This window comes from Rhinolophus sinicus, linkage group LG03, assembly GCF_036562045.2.
Source record: "Rhinolophus sinicus isolate RSC01 linkage group LG03, ASM3656204v1, whole genome shotgun sequence".
In the NCBI taxonomy this organism is placed as follows: Eukaryota; Metazoa; Chordata; class Mammalia; order Chiroptera; family Rhinolophidae; genus Rhinolophus; species Rhinolophus sinicus.
Window position 1 is genome coordinate 107,304,414 of NC_133753.1, and position 15,106 is coordinate 107,319,519.

Genomic DNA, 15,106 nt, shown 5'->3' on the forward strand with positions numbered 1-15,106 from the left:
TCGAGGATCTAAGCTACTGCCCTTATCCAAGTCACATAACTTTTTGGTCTCCTTTGTTTCCTTATTGATATAAGGGAATGGGTGTCTTTTTCTATGTCCAAGAAGCTCAAATAACATTACAAATTCCAAAAGCTTAAGCAAGAGCTATGCAAGGCTCAAATGCTAATGTTGCAAAGAATTTGGCAAATGGAATCCCAAAAGGAAGATGCCATTAGCTTGAGTGTCTGCAGTTTTCTTAATTATATTGTCTGTTCCCTGGCCAGATATACTTTGTATGTTTCACCATATGCTCCATAGTTAGCTTATTTCTCCTTATGTCAATCATTTCCTATCCCAGGAGCAGATCCCTAATTGCGTTCTCCTTGGCTGCTTCTTGGGAGGGGACAATACTGGCCCGTCATCCCAACAGAACTGGTGGCCCTTCAGGGTTACAGGAATGAAATTCATGACTCATTTGTAAATCACACCACAGATAATGAACTGAATCTCTCATCAAAAAAAAAACAACAACAAAAAAAAACCTTTTATTTTTTCTATTGCATAAATAATGCTAAATTAGACTCTTTTTTTTAATACAGATTATATATTTACAGACAGGTTTGGTTAGAGAAAACATTTGGTAAATATGGCAGTCAGTTTTCCTTTATACACTAAGATAACATTAATAATATATGCTTCATTTGATCAGTAAGTTGCATGCCACGTTAATTTATATTTACATTTTATATAGAGATTTTCTTTTGACTAGTCTGCTGACTCTCTCATCACTTAAGAGCGGAAATGATTAACCAATACTGAATGAAAAAAAAGTGGAATGAGAATGAGGTAAAACGGGAAGATTGTGACCCAGGATTTCAGTCTTCGTGGCCCATTCTGGATAGGAGAGCTGCCAAGCTCCAGTCTTCTTGGTTACAACAGTCCTCAGCTGCACTCTGATTTGCATTCAGCCATTTACTACTGGCTTTGAGAAAAATATCACATCTCAGGTCTAATGACCCTCAGGATCACAGTGACCACCCCCAATAGATGACAATTTGCCAACCTATTCCCTGACCAGATTTTCATGTCTGATTTCCCTCCAAGTGCATTGTCTTTGGTTAGTCCTTGAGAAATAGCTTCTTCCTGGATTCAGAATTGGGGAAGAACATCAAACTGCACTAAGAAGCCATTCAAGGACCCCTGAAACCTGATTTCCAGGTCAGAAAGAAAGAATACTCTCGATTTTCCTTGGGGCGAGCTGAGATACATTGATTTCTATAAATTTCTACCAGGATCTGAAAGGGCCCTTTCCTGACCAATCTAGGTCTTTCCAGGTAAGAACAGCAGGGCTTACAATCAAAACAAAAGAAAAAAGGACAGAAAGCTAGGATATCATGTTGTTAAGGGGCAGGGGGCTGAAGGCTTCTGTGGCTCCTGCGGCCCTTCTCCTCCTGCCCTCTACCCCTCGTCATGTTTGGACCACATCTACAGCAGGCACCTGTGCTTAGCATCACTCTTCAGCTGTCTAAGGGACAATTGCAGGCAGCTGGTCTCCCCAGACTGTCAGTCTAATTCCTGACAATCACCAGAGATTGTGACTCTCTTCCTTCAGCAGTGTTACAAATAATTACAAACCACAATCACATGTACTAGAACTGCTGTTCCAGTAGCCAGAAAAAAAGGAAAGAAAGAAATGACTAGAAGTTGTGCTCTTTATTCAGTAGCTTCGTTAGGCTTTCTCAGATGAAGAAAAAAGCATCTTTTTCAGACTGGCTTTGTCTCACCCCACTTCTGTATGTATTCCGATTCATGTGACCTGTGGTAAGGTGATCAAATCCCCTTAATTTCCACTCTGGCTAAGCCAAGACACATCCTTGATGCTCCCTCGAACCAGCATGACCTTAGGAAGTAAATAAAACCTATTGCCCGTAAGACACAACATATTTGACATAAACTAATTTGCATTGGTTCACCTATAGACAATGGACACCAAAAGAGATACTTTATTACAACTGCCTTTTGGGACTTGTGTTAAAAATGAAACTGTCAGTTCCTGATGCAATTCGTGGGGGATATACAGACCCTCTCAATGCAGGCATTTATTTGTATTTGTTTCTGACAAACAGAGTCACAATGAGAGGGCTTTTCTGGGTCATCTGGTTTACCTTTCCTCTTCAGAGATGAGAAACCTGAGGCCAAGAAGGGAAGTCACTCAAAATTACCTGGTTGGTGGGTGGCAGGGGCACCTGGGGTCCTGCCTCCTGTGCCCTTCCCAGTTGGCAGTGCTGCCCATGCTTCTGGTTCTAAGCTCTGCTCTCCTGGCTTCAGTTCACCAGGTCTGAGCCCAGACAGAGAGCCTCGGGAGAGGGCAAATGTCAACATCCCCCAAGGAAAGGTGAGCTACCAGCCTTCTCTTGAAGTGTGCAGTGCATATCATTGGGATCGCGTTGATGGGCAGCAGCCCGTGGCCCTCGGCTCCCTGTATGTTCCCAAAGTGGGCCAGATACACAGGGAAATGTCTTGAGACCAGCCTCTGCAGCCCTTTAAACACTTGTTTTCCTCTCAGGTCCAGGGACGGGGCAACATCACACTTGAATTTTGCGTTCCCTGGAATCTACTCCACTGGAAAATTCCAGCCTCTGTATCCTTTCACTTGGACGATAACTTCTAACAATGTCAGAAACATCAGTTTGAATGCCAAGCCATCATGCTCAAGGAAAGGAGGTGGATGCGGGCTCTGCAGCAAGGAGGGGGGAGGGCACTGTGTTCCACAGCCACCCAAAGTGGGAGGAGCAGGAGGCTGCAAGTCTTCTCTGGTTACAGAGGTCTGTCTTTGTGGGACTGGCGGAAACTGATTCTTTGTGGCTATACTTCAAGCCAACTGAGTCAAATTAATTTTGCTTTTAAGACGTTTTGAGCATTGTTGTCATGTACCTTGAGACCATGTGAAAAGGGCCCCAAATCAATATTAAATAGAAACCATAGCTGTTAAAATGGCCATGTGCATTAGCAATGAGATAGGATACTAAGAGAAATGTTTGGCTGGCTTGTGTACTTGACCTTATTCCTCCAAACCAAGTGTCTCTGGCAAGGCCACTTAACTAAGGACAGTCCCCTGAGTGACTTAGTCAAAGGAAGTATGAAGTGAAGCTGAACAGTTCTGCCATTTACATTGTCATGGAGACAGGGTCTGTAAGAGGCAGCCCAAATCCTTCTCCATTTCGCCGTTGCTTGAAATAATCCGCACTGAAAACCCTAGCTGCTGAATAATGTTTCTTTTCTATTTCTGACGGATTTCTTTTTCTCTTCTGGGGGAGTTGAACCATGAGGTGGTGAGGGAAATGGCTATGGCAAGGCCTTTGGGTTATGGACATTTAGCTCTGTGGGGTCACTGAAGAGGCCACGAGAAAGCTGACCTGAGGTCATTTCAGACAGATGTTCTCCAGGGAAAGCAACTCTGCAGTCTTCCTGGTAATTCAACCAATATGTGCCAGAGCCTAGGAGCTCATACCCAGTCCACTGCATCAGCAGGGCATTAGAGAAAAGGGGCGCCTCCTTTTCTGTGGGGTTCCACACCTTCTCTATGTCTCAGTGGAACAGGGTGAGTGACACGATGACTATGGGCTTTTGGAGAAATAGTCAGTGCAGTAAAAGGACCTGTGGTTTGAGACCTGCAGCTGGGAAGAGTGAGGCTCTGCAGCTTCCATAGTCTGGAGAGCAAGGGCTCAGCAGAACAGAGCTTTCCGGCTCACAGCCAGCCACGGCCAGGCCAGCCACCCAAGGGGCTGTGCTGGGCAGTCACCCCCTGTTCTCCTAGTCAGGCCTTCACATGTTCCCAGGGAGGCTGGAGATACTGGTGCAGAGCAAAAGCTCCTTGATTCGTGACCTGAGTCTGGACTTAAGCCTAGAGAAGGCATGTGGAACAGAAGATAAATTTCTCTGTCCCAGCTCTTAGTTATATCACTTTATGATTCTGTGGATGGGTGGTTGGGAGGGGCATTATCAAAATGAGCTTGCATCTTTCACTAGTTCTTTTGGCTAACTATCAGAGAGCAGACCATTTATCATGGACAGTCTGAGACAGGAGCAGATATCAAGAAAGAAGACTCACACTATACATCTTGTTTTCTGCAAATAAAACACCTACAAACTTCTGAAACCACTGGGATTGCTTAAGACCACATGTGGACCTCAGTTCACTTCAGTTCACATTTCTGGCTTGTGGGAGAGCTTCTTAACAGGCAAACAGATGCTTTTAAAGATTGAGGCTTAAAATATACTTTGCTTTCCAGATGACATTTCTGACTTTTCACCCAGATCAAGGGGTCCTTGCCCTGGGCCTTGGGAGGTGGGGATGGAGGGGAGGAGGAGGATGGCGGAGGATGCCACCTGGCTCATAGGTAACTCCCGTTCTCCTGAATAAATGGAAGGGCAGGTTGAAACATAAAAAAGAAAAGGCAGAGAAACCACGAGATTTTTTGAGGGTAATTTCCCCACCAGCAGGATATGGATGCAGGGAGTCAAGTTGCAATCAGGCAGAACTCAAGTGTTCTTTAAGAAAATGTTCCCTATTTTTGTGTGCCTTGGCAAACTCTGGGTGGAATGCAAAGGTTGCCATGACAACATCCTTTTTTTTTTTTAACAGATTGGTCACATGGGACCCACGCACATTCTGGAAACCACTGCTCCTAGTTCCCATGCTGGGTCTGTTAGGGGGCTCTGTCTGCTTCTGGAGTGATGAGTGACAGCTTCTTTGGGGTCCAAGGGCATCAGGGTCTGTACCCCTTGTCTCACAAGCAAAATGCCTCCTTGATCATCACAGTGTGGTCTGGGTGGCACCCATTCTTGTGATAAGAATGAGCCAAGCTCAGTTTGCCAATCACTCAGCTGCCTCATAATAGACCCCCATGTCTATTAGCTGGGAGCACAGAGGGAGAGTTTGGTCCTCTGTTCCCATTCCTGCAGAAGTCACCTCTTCCTGGGGCCACATGGCATACCTTGCTCACAGGGGACCGGACTTCTGGGGTCTTTATCCATGTGCATCATAACGTGTGGTGAAGGTGCTGATGGGCGTGGGGCCCTGGAGGGGACAGGCCTGGGGTGGAGCTGTGGGAAGACAGCATTGAGCAGCCTGACAAAGAAGCCCAACTCCTTTGACTGACGCCCAGGCAAAGCAGCCAGGGAGTAAGTCACCAGGAGACGCTCTTACCTCCCAAAGTGTCAAGAATGCCACTGCTCTGGGTTGTCTCCACCTTGCTGCAGACCATGGAGCCAAGTGCGAGGTGACCATGGAGGAGGTGAACTTCTAGCCCATCAAAGAGAGTTCTGTGGCTTCCTTGGTGCCCTCTGTCCCTAGCAACCCACACAGGGGATGCATGCTCCTGGATTTTCTCCTGGGTAGGATGACTTGGCTTCCTGGTCACTGGGCCACTGCGAGAGAGAGGAGGCCTCTTTAGGGAGAAGGTGCTGAGGACGATGTAGGGTGCCTCTCCAGATTCCTTTGCACGTGCAGCTCTGCATGGTGGCTAACTTCTCTTCCAATGAAGGCTAACCCTCATATCCTTCAGGGTCCCTGTTCTCTAGGGGGAGGCAGAAGGACTTGCAGAAAAGCAGCCTTTGAAAAAAAGTCCTCATTTTTAGCCCTCAAGTCCAGCCTCACCTACAGCATTGCAATCCCCTCGCATGAGGCAGAGTCCTTTAAGAATCATTCCTGGGGGTCTCTCTCCAATCTCCTTAGGATCCTGTACCCCCCCCCAAGTAGGACATGGTCTAGTGGTTCAGGGGGTCTCCCCACCAAGTGCAGTTGAAAGAGGGAGGGCCAGCTGCTTTGGGCAGGAGATAATGATGAAGTTGCCCTATTAGTATTAGTATGTTTGGACATGTTCTTGTTCAGGATTCCCATCCTGAGGGTCGTGGCATCTCAGGCAAGAGGAGAGAGGAGAGGCAGAGGTGCAGGATATGCTGTGGAAGGGCAGGGCAGGCAGAGGGCAGACAAGCTGCTGCCTTCCGTGGCGGGGACATGCGGGACCCCAGGCATTTTCACAGAGGGCCTCTCAAACCCCTGGGCTCTCAGAATCATACACCTGCTTCCTCCTCTTACTATGGCTCAAACCCTGGTTTTTCTTGTGCTCATCATGAATATTTGCACTGTCTCTCACAGTGGGGAAATTCCTGTAGTTGCCCCCAGGCTATTGCCTGAAGTGCTTACAGAGGTGAATTGGAAGAAGACCCTAAACTGAGACTTTGGAAGCTCCAAGTCTGAGAAGGCAGCAGGGAAAAAAGCTGAGAGGAAGGGGAGGCTCGAGGGGTTCAGAAACACACACCACATCAAAAAATCCCACCCAGCTGCAGTGAGAAAGGAAAGATCCTGGCGCCTCAATACTGGAACAAAGAGGGAACAGGAGAGGGGGAAAGCATGTAGCTTTCGGATGCAATGGAAGGAAAGAGGATCAAGACAATTCCATTACAGAAATAAAGACCTGAGCTTGGAAAAGTACAAAGGGAAATATTAGATCTAAAGATTACTGGCTAATCAGACTATGCAAGCTTGAATTAACTGTGGTGGCTAATGTGACATCTAGGAAAAGTCAGGAAATTACATACTTGAAATGGTGTTAAAAACAGACTGCTGGATTTAGTTCCCTTCCCCAACAGAAGTATTCTGCAGACAGACATAAATTACCTGTCGTATTGGCTAAGCTTATTAATATCTTTTTGTTTTTTTTCTCATGGACATGAGTCAGTTGCAGGATTTGAATGCCAGAAGGTGTTATGTAAAACACAGTTGTTTGATCTTTCCATCTTTCCACTCTGGACTGTATTTCTCTTTTGATCTGTGGAATACTAACTTACAAAGCAAACTGTAAGATGAGGAAAAGGTAAGATGCAGAGGACCTTAACTTTTGGCATGGAGATGTGTTTGGGCTCCGTGACTGCGGATGACAGGGGTGTGGGCTGCAACATCTCCCCACCAGTCTCGTTCCCCATCTCCCAAACTACCTCTCCCACCCAAAAGAGGCAGGGACGCATATCAGAGGACAAGCTTACATCAGGAGTAAGCGATTAGGGGAGACTGATGTCGCAATGAAGCAGCCAAATATATGTCTGTCTACGTGTCTATGGTATAGAGATGCCCATGAGTCTACTTTTTCTCTAATGGCAGCACAGGCAGCAAAGCTGGGAGGAAGGCTCTCTGCAGATTCCAAGATGCTGGTGCGCGATGGGCTCTAAGAACAGAAAGCCAAGTGCAGGAGGAAACCGAGAGCTCCCCAACTCTGCCAACAAGAGTCCTGTAGAAAAGGCAGTAAGAACGGAAGCGAAGGGGGGCAGCTGCAGGCCGCCAGGTGCTGCACCCCATCCGATGGCTTTCCCCTCACGCCTTGGGGGGGTTCCACTGGGTAGAGGAAGGAAGCCAGGCCCAGATGGAGAGCCCCCTCTTCTGCAACAACCCGCAAGTCAGCCCCTTGGGACTGAGGGTTGCCCTCGGGGGTCTCTAGTTGGCCCCTGGGTTGAAAGAATGGCGCGAGGAGGTGACTGCGTGTTCAGGCCTCTCTCTTGCTCTCTGGGCCACCGGGACTCGGAGATGAAGACGCAGTTTCTCCTCAGAGTCTCTACAGGGCTAGTTATTGCATTAGGAAATGAAACCGTTAAAGCGTTGAAGACAGCCCTTTTGTGTCCCTGCCACGGAGATGAAGTGGATTTGCAACACCGGTTGCACTGCAACCTGGGGCTCTTCGGTGAACTGTGCCACGTCTGCATCATCCGCATCTGCTTTTGGAGGAGGAACAGTCTGCCCGCAGGGCATGCGCATGCGCAGTGAGCTGGGAACGCAGCGGTGGTGGCGGCGGGTGCGATGCTACTCCATGCCGCTCCGCAGGATCTGGTTGGCCGCGATCAGCATGACGCTTATGATGAAGGCCATGGCGAAGGCGCAGATGAGGCTCTTCCGGACGCAGGTCTGTCTGTTCTGTTTCTGGGAATGCACTAGGGGTGGAGGAGCAGAGGGAGGGAGGCATGGAGGGAGAGGAGGGGAGAGAGAAACGACACCGTGAGACAGGCTGCACCCCTTCCTCAACAAGCCCAGTGTCCAGTCCCTAGGATGCGCTGCTCAAGTCGAGTCGACAAGTTTTGGGAACAGTTCTCAGAGGAGACTGAACATCGCGTCTTCTGGCACGTGGTATGAAACGCTGACACTTCTGACAAAGACCACGACAAACGTGATGTTCAGAGTAAGGTATAACCTAATAGATTTATAATGGTGTTACCAATATAATAGAAGCACAGTGACTTTCTGAGTGAAGAAGTATGGAGCATTCAGAGGCAGTTTCACAGAAGGCGCCATCCAGGCACTGCCATGTCCGTTTCTGTGGGACACCTGGCTCCCACGTCTGCGGCAGCGGATCCAGACAGAGGGAGGTCAGGTGAGTCTCTGTGTATTTGCGCTGAGCTGGAAGCAACTTACCTTTCTCAGACTTGTTCTTGGGTGGCTGCTGGTCCAGATGACTCTAAGTGACCCCCAGTATTAGTTCAGATGTGCCCACTAGCGGTTATAGAATGGGGTCCCTGAGCCAGCAGCATCCACACCACAGGAGTTCATTAAAAATGCAGGTTCTCAGGCAGGACCCCAACCCTGACCTACTGAATCCGAGACTGGGGGTGGACCAGGGATCTGTGTTTAATTAGGTGATCCTGGTGCGTGCTGAAGTCTGAGAACGGGGGAACCACATGAGGTGTGTGTGGACAAGACCAGTGCGAAGCAGAGAGGCACAAAACCCTCTCAGGCTTTCCAGAGGCAAGGTCTCCCCTGATCCTGCGTCCCGAGGGGTCTAACCTTGGGTCCTGGGGTTGCGTTCTCTTAATCCTTTTGTACCCCCATTTTTGTAAGGCCCATTTGACACCACTTGTGAGTCAATCACAAGGCATTAATTAGTGGGTTACTAATATGGACCAGAAACAGGGAAATGGAAATAACAGGAAAGAAGTTTTGATAAAGTGTGCTGAGAAAGAACAAGTCTCTTGCCCAGGCTGTGCTCCCCATGCCAGATTTCCTTCCCTTCCCCTTTTTGTCTACGATGCCTCCCCTCCTGGTCCTGGTCCTGCAGTGATCTTTGCACACAGTTTACCACTTAGTTTATAGATGACATCAGTGCCCTGGAGGCAGCTGGGAGGTTACCTGCACCAGAGCTTCTCACTACACCAGTAGTGGCAGCACCACCTGGGAGTTTGACATAAATGAGAATTCTCAGGCCCCATTGCAAATTACTGAATCAAAATCTCTGGGGGTGGAAGCAATAATTTGTGTTTCTGTAAGCTCTCCAGGTATTAGGGAATCACTGGGTCCCACACCCAGAGTTTTTGATTCAGCATGTCTGGGTGCAGACAAAGGATCTGAATTTGAATTGTTGGGGACAGGAGGTGTGTGTGTGTGTGTGTGTGTGTGTGCACGCACGTGTGTATGTTTTAGGGACGTTGGGGTGGGGGGTATTGGGAAGATGGTTCTTTACACTCAAATGTTAAGAAACCCAGTGATAGGACAGAAGAACCCTTTCAGGTTACCTTCCATTTAAAAAAGGGGTCCTTCTAAACAAAAACTCATAGACACAGACAATAGTTTAGTGGTTACCAGAGGGTAGTGGGGGAAGGGGGGTGGTACATGAGGGTAAAGGGGATCAAATACATGGTGATGGAAGGAGAACTCACTCTGGGTGGTGAACATAATGTGATCTATAGATGATGTAATACAGAATTGTACACCTGAAATCTATGTAACTTTACTAACCATTGTCACCCCAATAAACTTTAATTGAAAAAAAAGGGTCCTTCTGCTAGACTCGCCTCTGAAGAACGTAAACAGCATTCATTATTGAGTACCTCTTCCCCTTGCCATCCTGTGGCTCCTCTAGATTCCTGGCAATAACAGGGAAGCAGTAGGTCTGGCAATGTGTCCAAAGGCAATGGAGCTTTCCCTGAGAGAAGGGGTCGGGGGCTTGTCAGGGGCCTCTAAAAAGTACCTCAACCAGTGCAGTTCTCCAGCAGGCCATCCTTCACAGAGACCCAGTGCAGGCACAGCTCTCAGCTCCCTCACCTATACCTGTTGGTCATGTCTTCACCATCTCTTAGGTCTAGTCTTGTTATTTTTAATTCTTCTGGATCCACTGGACTTCTGCTTCCCTTGGGGGATTAAAAGTATTTCTGGTTCAGTTATTTATTTGACGCTCATGTCTGGGTCTTAGAATCTTACAGGTTCTTAGTTGGAGGAAGAAAATTCTTTTGCACAGAGATGCACCCCCCAGGATGGGCAAATGTAAAAAGATGCCAGCCCTCAGGAAGGAAAAAGGAGGTGGCATTTGAGAAGGAAAGGACTGAAGCAGAAATGAGACATGGTTGTGGAAGTAGTGAATCTAACACTTTCTGAGGACTGGCTCATTTATTCTGAGCAGCTCCTCAGCATAAATATACTTCTGAAGGCAGTCATCTAGCTTTCCATCCTGAGGGCTGGCAAAGGCTTAAGGAAAAGGACAGTTGTGTGATTCGGCGGCGAAGAAAGTGTTTGCTGAAGTCCTTCTTTGTGAAGGACACCCAGAAAACAAGGTCACGGGCAACAGGCTTATCCCCCAGGACAGAGGCTGCACCTTTGATTTAAAACTCCTTAAGTAGTAGGCAGGGAGAGATGAGGAAGGAGAAGAGGCCTGGAGACCTCAGAGTTTGTGTGAGTCTGTGCACATCTGAACCCAGACCACAGTCCTGTAAGCGGAGTGGAGTTTCCAGCTCATTCCTTGGTGGCTCTGAAACAGATCATTATTTGTCTGTAATTCAGACTCTGTGCCTTGATGTCCAGTTCTGACGTCACTGTAAGTTGTATGGCAGAGTGAAAAAGTACGGACTTCAGAGTCACATCCAAATGTGATCATGATTATCTCATATCCTAGCTGTGTGGCTTTGGGCAAGCTAATTTCCCTGGGCCTCAATTCCCTCATCTATAAAATGGGGGTAATAAGACCTACCTTGTTGTGAAGTAAGGGCATATGAAAGTACTGTAATACTGTCTTTGCCAGTGAATGCGAATTCCCCTTTGTAAACCTTTTAAAAACTCCCCTTTCCTTATTGGACGCCTGTCCCAGTGGGTGGTACTCGCTGCATGCTTCATGTATCATCAGAATTGCAGAGCAGCAGTCCTTCGTGAGCTGGGTGTGTGATGGGAGAGGGATCTGAAGCTCCAAAAAGTGAAGTTCAAGCTCATTTGGCAAATGGGGGAGGTGGGATTGGAGCCCAGGTCTGATTTAATATCCAGATTCAAAACTGCACAAACTCTCTCTTCTTGATCTTTTGCTTGGCAGTGCAAAGTTCAACAAGAAGAAGACCCAAAGAAAATGCACTTTGAACACTTGGTATGATTGGCAGAATATAACCCGGCACTAATTACTGTGTTTGTTGATAATACTTTAAGGCCTGTTTATAGCTATCACACATTTATTTGCGTTACACTGTATTTTTGTGGGTTCATTTATTCTCGGTGTCTACACTTTGTTTCCCCAACAAAACTGTAGGTCAGCCTAGGACAACCGTGAGTTGAGATCTGGTTGCTTCAACTAACTGCCACTTAGGAGCAGCCCTTCAGTCAGGAAAGTGACTGAACTCTGAGCCTCAGTTTCTTTCTCTGTAAAAGGAGCTAATAATAATTGTGCTAATCTCAAGAAGTCTTTCAAAGATCAATGAGCTCATTAAAAAAAGCAAAAGTTATGTCCAACTGTGAAATGCTAGAGAAATGCAAGGTTTCCTTCTTGTATCTCTGGAGGGCAGGAGAAAGATCTTTTTTTCCTTTTTTTTTTTTTCCTGTTCCCTGCAACCTCCAGACAGGGCTAAGGATACAGCAGATGACCCCAAACCTTTGCTTTGGTCCCTTCCCTCATTAATTCATCTGGAACTGCAGCTAGACTCACCTTCCTAAAGCAGTGCTTAGAATGAATCACCACTCCCTGCAACTTCCTGCAAAGGCATCCCTTGCTGGGAGAAGGACGTTTGTTCCCTCCAGCTCCTAAGCTCAGTGGGTAGGACCACAGATCGCCTTCTGTCCTTTCCCCACCACTGCACCTCCCCTCCCCCAGCAACTTCTGTCTCAGCCTAGCAGGTCTCCTGGCTCTTCTTTACACAAGACTCGGTGGCACTGCTCACACCGTTCCCTCTGCGAGGGGTGTCCCTGGCCTTCCATCTCATTGCTTCTGGGCCTAAGCCAAACTTCACTTTCTCGTGAGGCATCTTCTGAACATCCTGCTCTCAAAGGACCTGATCTTTTAATTTTTAAAATGATTTAGCTCTTAATGTTTATTTTGAATTGCGATAGAATTCACATACCATAAAATTCACGCTTTAGAGTGTAGAATTCAGTGGCATTTATTTAGTACGTTCGCAGTATTGTGCACACATCACCACTATCTAATTCCAGAACATTCTCATCACCCTAAAAGAAACCCCATACACATTAGAAGTCACTCCTCTTTCCCTCCTATCCCTAGCCACCAGCAATCACTAATCTACTTTCTGCCTGTGTGTATGGATTTGCTTATTCTGGGCATTGCATATAATGGAATCATGCAACATGTAGCCTTTTGTGTCTGGCTTCTTTCACTCAGCATAATCTTTTCATGTTTATTCATGCTGGAGCATGTGTCGGTACTTCATTCCTTTTCATGGCTGAATAATATTCCACTGAATGTATGTACCACATTTGTTTATCCATCCACCAGTTGATGGACATTTGGGTTGTTTCTATTTTGGGGGCTATTATGAATAATGTTACTTTGAACATGCATGTGCAAACTTTTGTGTGGACATGTTTTCAGTTCTCTTGAGAGTCAAATTGCTGGGTCATTTGGTAACTCTCTTTTTAATTTTTGAGGAAACTGTTCCTTTTCGGATCTTACTGAACACTGAAAATGGCACTGCTGCTGGCAATCTTTTCTATTTCTTCTTCCTTGTAGGTCCTGAGCTCTCTTTCTAGCATGATATTTGACGCAGACAGAGCCCAGGAAATACATGGGGATGAAATGTGAGTTGGGAGAAGTTGACACAGGAGACATAGAAGTGGGGTTTACTGTTTTCCTGAAGGATTGTTAGCAAGCCTGAAACCCTGACAGACTCCTGGCTTTCATGGAAGGACCTGGGGCTGTGAGCTCCAGAACAGACTGTTTCTTCCCTTGTTATTTTAGCACAAAGTCACGCTGCTCCCCTCAGCAAATGACAGAAAGGGCTCTTAAATTTTCTCCAGGAGACAGGCGTCTACATGGATCTTGCCACTGACCAGCTGGGTGACCCTGGATATAGTGGGTTCTGAACCCCCCTGGCTTTAGTCTTGATGTTTGGAAATGGGGCTGCATATCTTCAAAGGTGCTGGCTCCCAAGTGAGGCAAACCAGAATCATAACAATTCTGATTAATTGCACCAACATAGACCTACGTAAGTGATATTTCTGGCAGGAGGTTTGGGGCTCAGGAAGGTTAAAACAATAATAATTAAAAACAAACAAACAAACAAAAAAAACGGCTCAGGTGATTCTCATGATGGGCCAGAGATACCAGGTCTGAGAGCAATTAATGCTCTGTGATGCTTCCAGGTCTAACACTTTCTGATTCCATGAAACCGGATTTTTCCAAGGCTGAAAGTAGAGCTAGTTAAGAGCTTTTGAAAGAGATCAGTGATATCACAAAAACCAAGGCACCCAAGTAAGACTTGAAGGTGGGGGTGGACAATGCAGCTTGTATGGGGACAGGAATGAGGCTGGTGTGTTTTATGATGCTTTTGTTAACAGGAAGAGGGGCCACCTCTGCAAGGGGGTGGGAGCTGATCCCTTGTCCACCGTAGAAATCAGACAGCTCTGTCTGCTTTGAGGGTCCTACTATGGACCCTAGGTGTAGTGGCCAGCTGTTGTTGTGGCCTTTCCAGAAGTTCTTCCCCTTCTTGTAACAAAATTCATTTTTTGGTTTGTGAATCTGTACTTCTCCCTCTAGCAGAACTCCTAATCCAGGGATTTACCTTTCCCAGTGTAACAAACAAAACTGGTCAGGTGGAGGATCTCAGGCTCTTGGCTTGGTCCAGTGTAGGCACACAGGCCAAGCAGGTTTAATCAGAGCCCCTTCTTGGGATAAAAATGAGCTCTGAGAGAGAGAATGCTATCACCTCAGGCAGAGAGCCTTCCCAAGAATGAAGCCAACAGAAAGGAAAGAACGAGAGAAAGAGAGTAAGAGCGAGAGAGCAAGGTGGGCTGGGGAGACACTATTTCTTGAGCTCTTTGGGTCCAGATCATCCAAATCTCCTCCCCTTGACTTCTATTATGTGAGCCAGTGCTTTTTCACTTAAGATAGTCTGGGTTGAGTTTCTGTAACATGAAATCCAAAGAGTGTTGACCAGCACTCTTGGTAACTCCAATGCTGGCAAGGACTTGACTTTAGGAAAGTATATGTCCAGAGGATGGTTCAAACCCTGTAAATTTGGTCCCTGCCCCGTCCTTCAAAGATGTGCCGTTCCAGCAGTGTGTACTCCACAATGCCTCCAGGTGAAAAACAACAACAGGAAGAGAACTGGGGCTAGAGAGTGGCTAGTTGTTGTTTTGTTGTTGTTGTTGTTTTGTCTGTTGTTTTGAGTGCTTGCTAATGCTTTAAGCTTGCTACCAAATATTCTCATGTGTTACATAATTTAATCCTCATAACAACCATAGGTCATTATATGATTTCCATTTTGCAGATGAACAATATTAGGCTTTTAATATTTATTTAATTGCCTAACTCAAGTGACCCATTATGTGGTGAGGCAGGAGTTTAAGCCAGCCCTGTCCAGGGTGCAGAGGTGCAGTTCTTAGCCATCATACGGAATTGTCAAAAACAGCTGTCCAGGTCTCTTCTATCTTGTGTCTCAGAATCTCATCATTCCTCACTCGTGGCTCCAAGGAACTTGCCTACAGTTTTGCTGTGAAGTTTCCCCAAACAGAAGAAAAATTCTTTTTGGTCTGAAGTCTCAAATTTCTTTGAAAACTGTCTTCTGTCTCACTGCCTGCCATGGACCTCAGCTACACCTTAACCTCCTTCATCAGCCCAAGGAAAACAGGTTTTATTTCCGGAAAGTCCCAGCACCAGGG

General features: G+C 46.7%; 1 protein-coding gene across 11 annotated transcripts in view; it reads right to left on the reverse strand.

Annotated features, from left to right (window-relative positions):
* Positions 1-492: 492 nt before the first annotated feature.
* The window catches only part of CALN1 (calneuron 1), a 631,046-nt gene continuing 616,432 nt past the window's right edge, over positions 493-15,106 (reverse strand). For all 11 annotated transcript variants that reach the window (XM_074328468.1, XM_074328467.1, XM_074328464.1 and 8 more), the window contains one exon: positions 493-7,962. In XM_074328468.1, coding sequence (XP_074184569.1) covers positions 7,835-7,962 — 128 coding nt within the window. In that variant the 3' untranslated portion in view covers positions 493-7,834. The remainder of the gene's footprint in view (positions 7,963-15,106) is intronic.